The sequence below is a fragment of the Cicer arietinum genome, chromosome 7 (genome assembly GCF_000331145.2).
Source record: "Cicer arietinum cultivar CDC Frontier isolate Library 1 chromosome 7, Cicar.CDCFrontier_v2.0, whole genome shotgun sequence".
Taxonomy (NCBI): Eukaryota; Viridiplantae; Streptophyta; class Magnoliopsida; order Fabales; family Fabaceae; genus Cicer; species Cicer arietinum.
Window position 1 is genome coordinate 57,272,431 of NC_021166.2, and position 9,876 is coordinate 57,282,306.

At 37.2% G+C, this 9,876-nt stretch overlaps 1 protein-coding gene across 1 annotated transcript; it reads left to right on the forward strand.

Moving 5' to 3' along the window:
• Positions 1-8,375, forward strand: LOC101504749 (uncharacterized). Its single transcript, XM_004510401.4, has 8 exons — positions 1-127; positions 1,230-2,704; positions 4,282-4,470; positions 4,831-4,926; positions 5,013-5,175; positions 5,281-5,410; positions 5,486-7,252; positions 7,354-8,375. The coding sequence occupies exons 2-8, from the start codon at positions 1,348-1,350 to the stop codon at positions 7,783-7,785; spliced, it is 4,134 nt and encodes a 1,377-aa protein (XP_004510458.1). The 5' UTR covers positions 1-127; positions 1,230-1,347; the 3' UTR covers positions 7,786-8,375.
• The last annotated feature ends 1,501 nt before the right edge of the window (positions 8,376-9,876 follow it).

Consider the following 9,876-nt stretch of genomic DNA (forward strand, 5'->3'; position numbering starts at 1 on the left):
AAAATCGCATTCTCTTTCTCTCTCTTCTTTCTCTCTCAATAATCTCTCTTCAACTTGTACCTTTAGAGCGAACCCTCTTCTTTTTCTCTATTGTTAATTGTTCCCTTTCTGTCCGAAGTGAGAAGAGGTAAATTCTCTCTCCAAGACTAATTTTAATTATAATTTTCGATTATTTTTTATCCCTCAATTTTTTGGGGTTGGTAATTTTAAGTGATGGAAATCTGAGAACTTTGGATAATAGAATCGATTAAGCTTGGATAATGGTGATGAATTGAACGATACTGAATGAGGGAATAGGTTTGACTAATTAGATTTGTTAATTAATTTTTGATTAGGTTGAATGAACAAGTGATTTGATCTCTATTTTGTATGGTATTTGTGAGGATAAGATCTATAAGAATACGTGTTGGTTACGTGAATTTTGAATCTTGATGAAAAGGGTAGTGTGAGCTGTTTGATTGTTGGAAGTTGGAACCCTAGATATTTGTTTGTTGTGTTCACTGAGGTGTAGTTTTAATGTTTGTTGTTTAGTTTAGTGTTTTGTTTTGGGGTTTGTGGGACATTTAATGATATTTTTGATCTTGAAAATGATGTACGTTGAGAACTGCTTTGTGGTTGTGATGTGTTTGTGAATGTGAATGTGTGTCTTTTTGGGCTTGGTGGAATTTGTTTTTGTTATTTGTTCTCTGATTTGTTGATGGGGGTTTGTTTTATTTGGTGGTGTTGGTGAGAGAAGGATTGGATTGGTGTTAATCAGCATTGAACGGTTGCTTGAAGTTTAGCTTTAGGCGTTCTTAGTATTTGTAGTGTTATCAAGCTGTTAGGTTTTGTTTTGCTATCAAGGGTTTCCTTGGTATTTATTCTATTGTGTATTGTATTTTTATGCTTTCATATGTTTAATCTGGATCACTAATTGTTCGTGATGTGAAGAACTGCATGTATATCTAAAACATAAAACATGCCATCGACTCATCGTTGCCGGTGATGATTGGTATGCCGTGAGTTTTATTCTTTTTGTTCTTGTAATTGTTTGTTTGGGTTCACGCCTTTAGGGTAAGATACAGATAGTTGCCATCTGTTTCATAAAAGAATATTGTGTGCTTTTGATTTGAACCGTAAATTCATATTTAACTGCTTATTTGTCTTATACATTGAGGCAATATAATTTGTATGTGCCCTATGCTTAAACAATTTATAAGAACCTTTTTTTTATTGTGCTTGACTTCCAGATCCACTGCCTTTCCTCATTGTGGGCATGTCATGTATACTGTCTCTTAAAAACAATACAAGCTACACACCTGTTCAACGTTTTATTCAGAATTTAGTCTGCATCCTTATGCATATAAGATGGGTTCCCGAGGAAGACCGTTATTTGATCTCAATGAGCCACCCACAGAGGATAATGATGAGAGAGATGGTGTTTTCTTCTTCCAGCCTCAAAAGACTCAACCATCAACAAATTCCCATGCTCCTGACTTATTTGTAGCTTCTACTGCTGCTCAAGGAATAATGAATAATCATGCATTTTCACATGCCTCAACTGTCTCGGGATTTCAACCTTTTATTCGCCCTAAATCTGCCTGTGTCCCTGGCGTGGATGGTGAGGTGAAGAAAGCAGGAGATCAGGGTGCAAAGGCTTCCTTTAAGTCCAGTAAAGATGAGAATGTGAAAGTTATGGAATCACGAATATCTGGCTCAGCAAATGCTCAATCTACAGAAAGGGAAGAAGGGGAGTGGTCTGATGATGAAGGTTTTGCTGTTCAAAATGGAGGTAGTAATCTGCCACAACAAAGTCAAGCTCCAGAAGACAAAGCAACATCTCAAATGGTGGATGGATGTGTTGCAGTGGTTTCTGACAGTAAGTCTAACAATGTCAAGAGTTCTAATTCTAATAGTATAAACGATGAAAAGAATAGCCGTGCTTCTATAGGTCTAGAATCAGATTGTAATGAACAAAAAAACAATGGTATCCCAAATTCAGAAAGCAATATAAAAAGTGAAGCTTCTGTTGATGCACAGGAGGAACCCAATTTAGCTCCCAAGCAAAAAGAAGTGAAAGGTATTGAAGCAAGTCATGCACTTAGGCCTGCAACTATTCCTGGAAAGAGGAAGATTGACCAACGCAAAGAGGAAATGTTGGGAAAGAAACGTAGTAGACAGACCATGTTTCTTAACTTGGAAGATGTCAAGCAAGCAGGTCCTATTAAAACCTCAACCCCTAGAAGACAGACTTTCGCATCATCAGTTATAAGTCGTACTGTGAAGGAAGTTCGTACTGTTCCTGCACAAGTTGAACGTGTTGGAATAGCCAAGGATCCGAATCAAGCTGACTCTTCTTTTAGTGAAGGCGTAAGTCAAATTGAAACACATGAAGCTAAACCTGATTGTAATGGTGATAATTCCGGACCATTTGGTAGGTCTAGGAGGATAAACAGCGAGACAGAACCTCCTATTGAGGCCAATTTACCACCCATACCAAGACAAGGATCATGGAAACAACAGACAGATTTGAGGCAGCAGAAGAATGCATTTGGTTCTAATAGGAAGTTGGGACAGAGTGGTCAAAGCTCCAATGATGTCAAGCTGCTAAAAAAGAAACCTCATTCTATCAAGAAGCAAACTCCTGTTAGTTTCCAGTCCCAGGACTCATCTGTTGAACGCCTCATACGGGAGGTGACCAGTGAAAAGTTTTGGCATCACCCAGGTATTAAGTTTTTGTATTATTACCATTAGTACGAATGTATACTGTCATTGATACTCAGTTATTTGAAATTTTTGTTCTTTGTACTTGAGTTGTTTCTGATTTCTCATCTTGTTGCTCCCTTCCTCCAGTTATCACACTGTGAGAGTCATAACACTGGAGAGACATGCAAAGGTGATGACACAGTTGTTTTTGGAATGAAATTTGATATTGATTTGATAGCTTTCACTGGTTTACATGAATTCTTTATGTAATCCAGTCACCATCATATGGCTCTTTGTGTTATGGTTCTCAAGTTTTCTTGTTTCTCGAGAAAGAACAAAAGATAACAGGTGGAAGGGCAACTTGGTGCTTCACTTCAATTCAGTATATAAATGTTATATGTCCTATTTTTCCATGTTCTCTATGCTAATTGCTGATTTTATTCAATAACGTGGGATTATTTGTTTTCTAAGATTTTGCCTTTATGAATGCATGTTTTGAATGCTACCTATTTATGTCATCTCAATTTTGTATGCCATAGTTTTGAGATTCTTAAAAAGATGTTATAAATGATTTCACAGTAATATTAGTTTTTAAAGACCAAGTTCAAAGTTATGCAAAATACATACTTCACAATCACTTTAGACACTTGCTGTATATTCTTCATCAGAAAGTGTTACTCGTCAATTTAAATACATGATTATTCAATGGAAGACCATTTCATGGATATTCAAATCTCTTGCTATCTTGGTAGTTGACTACCTAACACAACCCTCCTTTTTGTGTGTGGTGGATTAGACTTGTAGCAGCATTGGTAAGGAGGGTAGACCAGATGGAGTATAGTCCAAAACTTAGCTAGATAGGCAGACCAACGCAAACTAAAGGTCAAACTATTAAAGAATTGTCCGAATTGAGGCTATTTATCTATTAACACAGTCTATGATAGGACATCATGATATTTGTTTGTTGTTCAGATAAATAGCTTGACATTCTATCTGTGCTTTCTATCTATCAGTGATAACATCTCTGGAAGATATTTCTCAGATATGTGAAGTGATAAGTTAAGATGCCCTGTCTTTTTGCATGAATGTGCAAGGTAGGTTAAATTTAAAGATTTATCCTCAAGGGGTGGGGGTCACTTCAATTGTAGATATGTAGAAAGCACGTAGCACCAAATTGTTGAAGATAGCTAAAATGTTTGCAGCAAACAAATGCAAAAATGTTGTCTGAGAGCTTGAAGAAAGTAAGATGGGCAGGAATGATGGCAGAATATAGAATATATGATTATATGCAGGGGAGACGAGAGTGAAGCTGTTTATGTGATTGCATGGTGAAAATAATCCATTTGTAGAATTTTAATATGCATTAATCACTGTTTCAGATAGCTTCTCCTAATATTTGTTGGTTAAAGCTTTATGTTATATACCGACTTGTGTGAGCGAAAATGCTTTTGTAGCTTTTATATTAGTTGATGGTTATTTGTCACTCTAAATGGCTGAGTCAGTTGGGCCGCATCCTTTAGTTCTTTGAAAGTTTGATTGTTATTTATGTATTATTATTATTCTTATTTGTAACTGATTGGAGATCCTGTGGTTCAGGGGAGACCGATTTACAGTGTGTTCCTGGACAGTTTGAATCAGTGGAAGAGTATGTTCGAGTATTTGAGCCTTTGCTTTTTGAGGAATGCCGTGCTCAACTTTATAGCACCTGGGAAGAATCAACAGAAACAGTATCAAGGGATACTCATATTATGGTGCGAGTGAAGGCAAATGAGTCGAGAGAAAGAGGTACTCTTGCACCTTTTACTTGTTTTGTGTTTGATTAACATTTTATTACTTTTGTTTAACAGTTTAACTATGTAGTGGAATGCTAGTTCTTAACATTAATTTAAATTCTCCCTTCCAAATAAGTAAACGAATTAAATTCTCTATCTGTATGCTATTGCTGGAAACTATATTCTCCCAACATCACGGAGTTTAATTTTCTATTTTGTTTGTATTTTTGGGTACTAGCCATACTTTTAGGACCGTGTTTCTTGCTTTTTTCCTGCAAGGTTCAACAAACATGATCCCACAGTTTGGTGATATATCGGTCAGTTATCTCTCTTTTTGTTGTTAATTTGTGGGTTTCATTTGCACTTCTCTTAGGTTGGTATGATGTGAAAGTACTTCCAGCACACGAGTTCAAATGGTCATTTAAGGAGGGTGATGTTGCAATTCTTTCGTCCCCTAGGCCTGGATCAGGTTTGTTGTCAATAATCTAGTATATATCCATTTGGTAATTTTTTCCGTTAGTTTAACTATATTGATAATTTATTTGTATCAAGCAGTCAGATCCAAACCAAACAATCCATCTTTACCTCACGATAGTGGGGAATCAGAAATCACCGGACGTGTGGTGGGTACAGTTAGGCGACACATACCTATTGATACTCGCGATCCTCCTGGTGCAATACTCCATTACTATGTAGGGGATTCTTATGATCCTAGCAGGCAAGTACTTTTAATTTTCCCATTAAAGATTTCTTTCAATTGCTGTGTTAATATGTATTTTCCTGGTTCCATAGTTATACTCAGATTAGTTGTTCTTTTCTCCAGAACTGATGATGATCATATCGTAAGGAAACTACAAATTGGAAGCATCTGGTATCTCACAGTGCTTGGTTCTCTTGCCACCACACAGAGGGAATATATTGCTCTACATGCATTTCGTCGCTTAAATGTTCAGGTATATGATGGCAATATTCTGATATCTAGCAGTGTGTCATGGTTTTGCAATTCTGACAAATTCCTCACTTTGCAGATGCAAAATGCAATTCTTCAGCCTAGTCCTGAACACTTCCCAAAATATGAGCTGCATACCCCGGCAATGCCTGAATGCTTCACGCCAAACTTTGTGGAGTATCTTCGCAGGACCTTCAACGAACCCCAGTTAGCAGCTATCCAGTGGGCAGCTATGCATACAGCTGCCGGTACAAGTAGTGTGGCAACAAAGAAGCAAGACCCTTGGCCTTTTACTCTTGTTCAAGGACCTCCAGGAACAGGAAAAACACATACAGTATGGGGAATGTTGAATGTCATTCATCTTGTGCAGTATCAACACTACTATACCTCTTTGCTTAAGCATGTAGCTCCTGAAAGCTACAAGCAAGCTAATGAGCTCAATTCAGATCATGCTCCCACAGGATCTATTGACGAAGTTCTTCAAAACATGGACCAAAATCTCTTAAGAACTTTGCCTAAACTGGTCCCAAAGCCTAGAATGTTAGTCTGTGCTCCTTCTAATGCTGCCACTGATGAGCTTCTTTCCCGTGTTCTTGATCGTGGATTTATTGATGGAGAGATGAAAGTATATCGACCTGATGTAGCTCGGGTTGGGGTTGATTCTCAGACGCGTGCTGCCCAAGCAGTTTCTGTTGAGCGGAGAACTGAACAGCTTCTGGTCAAGACTCGGGAGGAAGTTGCGGGATGGATGCAACAATTAAGGAATCGAGAAGCACAGTATACTCAACAATTGCATTGTCTTCATAGAGAACTAAATGCTACTGCTGCTGCTGTACGTTCCCAAGGATCTGTTGGTGTTGACCCTGACCTTCTCATGGCCCGAGATCAGAATCGAGATGTTTTGCTACAGAACCTTGCATCTGTAGTTGAAGGCAGGGATAAGGTTTTGGTTGAGATGTCTCGCCTTGCTCTTTTGGAAGGCAGGTTTCGACCTGGTAGTGGTTTCAATTTGGAAGAGGCCCGTGCTAATTTGGAGGCCAGTTTTGCCAATGAAGCCGAAATAGTTTTCACTACAGTTTCTAGCAGTGGCCGCAAGTTGTTTTCTCGTCTTTCCCATGGATTTGATATGGTGGTCATTGATGAGGCAGCCCAAGCGAGTGAGGTGGGAGTTCTTCCTCCACTTTCTCTTGGAGCAGCACGATGTGTTCTTGTTGGAGATCCTCAGCAGCTCCCTGCTACAGTTATAAGCAAGGCTGCAGGAACATTGATGTACAGCAGGAGTCTTTTTGAAAGGTTCCAACAAGCAGGATGCCCGACAATGTTGTTGTCTGTGCAGTATAGAATGCATCCCCAAATACGGGATTTCCCTTCTAGGTATTTTTATCAGGGGCGCCTTACTGACAGTGAAAGTGTGGTTAAATTGCCTGATGAACCATACTACAAAGACCCTTTACTTAGACCTTATATATTCTATGATATCAGACATGGACGGGAATCTCACAGAGGTGGATCGGTCTCTTACCAAAACATACACGAAGCACAATTTTGTCTCCGATTGTATGAGCATATTCAGAAAACAGTGAAATCATTAGGTCTGGGAAAGATTACCGTTGGCATAATTACTCCTTACAAGCTGCAGTTGAAATGCCTCCAACGCGAGTTTGAGGAAGTCTTAAGTTCAGAAGAAGGGAAAGATCTATATATCAACACAGTAGATGCTTTCCAAGGTCAAGAGCGTGATGTGATCATAATGTCTTGTGTGCGTGCATCAAGCCACGGGGTTGGTTTTGTTGCTGACATACGTCGAATGAATGTTGCCCTTACGCGTGCAAGAAGGGCCCTTTGGGTATTGAACTGGATCTCTAATGTCTTTTAGGTCTATGTTTTTTACTAAACTTATTAAGGCACACTTTTTGTTTGGTATTAATAGTTTGCTATCATTGACAGGTGATGGGAAACGCAAATGCTCTGATACAATCCGAAGATTGGGCAGCATTGATTGCAGATGCAAGATCACGAAATTGCTACATGGACATGGATTCTCTTCCCAAGGAATTTTTGGTGACCAAGGGACCTGTTTACACACCATTGCCTGGTAAGGCACCTTTGAATATGAGGGGAATGAGACCAGGTGGACCAAGATATAATAGATCAATGGAGATGCATATGGAATCCAGGGTGGGAGCACCGTCTGAAGATGATGAGAGGATGAATGGCACTTCAGTAAGCTTCAGAAATGGGAACCATCGTCCATCAAGGTATTTAACAGAGAACTCCTTAGATGATTTTGATCATCTGGGTGATAAATCCCGAGATGCCTGGCAACATGGCATAAAGAGGCAGGGTTCAACTGGAACCATGGCAAAGAGAGATGTATAGCCATTGCTTATCTGCAGATTCTTCTTGTGCATCAAGACCTGTGAGAGTGGGGACCTTCATGAGCTATTTGATTGTCATTCAGTGATCTATCTCCTGCTGCTAAAAGCTCTCGGCTGGGTGGGCTTTCGGGGAAGCTGCATGAACCACAAACAAACATGGAAAAGGTGAAGGAGCATGCAATGTGGATAAACCAACATTTATGCTTGTTGGTTCTAATCATTTTTGTGGACATAGATGCTGGGATGTGTTGGGGGAAAGACTGCAGACATTTGCCACAGTCCATATTTATATGGAAGTGATAGATAATGAGGACAAGGTGGGTGGGGATAAAAAAATACTCAGTTTTGTAACAAAATGAAAGGAAACAAAGTGCATGATTTTAGGGATCTAAGGAGGCAGTTTGCTGTCAACTGACTTTGTACATACGTGACAACAATGTTGTAGCAAATTGTTTTTTTCAAAATTTTATTATGACATAATAGGAAGTGTTTCACTTCCAAAGGAGAAGAAAGGAAATAGAATATTTACAATACTTACAACGTGTTTGTATGGAAATTTTTATTATTTTATTTATTAATTAATTTATTTCATTTGTTGGAATATTTTGTCTGAGCAAAGGTTACTTGTATGCCGTCTTATTCTCGGGTAACGATATGACAAGTCAGCAAGATTACCACTAGTTCCACAAAAAAACACATTCAATGAAAAATGTCATCATCGTCATGCTTATTATAACTACTATTGTTTTTGAAATTCATCAAAATATGGTAGTACGAGCATGTCAGCATATGTATATGGAACGACCTTATCACTTATATCAGGCGGCTTTACCTTATTAGTATTTCTTTTGTTAAATATATTATTGTAACATTGCACGTGGATGAGAGCGTGCACCCTCTTGCGGACAATGGTCACAAACCAAGAAATTTGATTGGTGGGTTCAAGCTTCATATTTAGAATTTAAATGTAAGATTTGGAGGTAGGTATGAAAATCAAATACTATAATAATTGTATCATTTCCATATGAATATAATAGGTTATGCAGTAGTTTTGGTTGGTAGACTATAAACAACAATTTATATAATGATCTTGTACCACATATATAATTCTTTTTATTGTCTTAAAATAATTAACTTTTAAATATTAAGGTCTCCATCTTTTAAGAATATATATGATTAAATTCAATGAATTATAGAGATGTATTTGGAACATCATATTTATAGTTTATTTGGGCTTATCATATGGAAGAAGTAGTTGTGTACTTGTTAAGAGAGATTATAAATAGCTTAATACATTATACATTGTTTTCAACTTATTTCATTAATTAATTTCACATACTAATTTATGAAAACAACATTGAATTTACGTAAAAATCATTTAACTAAGGGGATCATGCTGGCAAAATTTGCAGCTCATATAGGAGTAAAAGACTCAAACATCGCAGAAATCTTAGCAATTGTGTTTGCGGTAGAACTGTCTTTAGAAAAAGAATGGCTGAGAGAAGGAAATGTGATTATAGAATCTGATTCGGTCAACGGCATCACGTGGTAAATGCAAAACATAAATATCTCACAGAATTGCGCTTTGCTACTTGCTAGTAACAAACTACAAAACATGATACACATAGGGCATTTTGATATCTTTTCAGACTCAAATGGTGTCACAGTGGTCACAAGTAAATGATATAACAAAAATAAAAAAATATAAGTAGGAAAATTAATTAAAAAAGAAAATAGAGTAAAACAATACCCAAGAGAAATTAGATAAAATGTTATATTTTTTTTGTTATTTTAAATTAAATAATTATACCATTTATGTTATTTTATATTATTAAAAATTAAATTTACCAGACACTTTAACTTCAATTAATTAGCTTTTCAGCTATAAGTAATAAGTTATCAGCTATCAGCTAACAACTAACTTTTCAACTATCAATTAGCTTATAGCTTAATTTTACCAAACAAAGCCAAAGTCTATTTAATTATTTTTGTTATAAAGTTTACGCCACTAACCATGTAGACTTTGGTAAATAGACAAATAAATTAACATATTAATAATGACAGATCTAGAAATATTATTTATTGGGGCAAG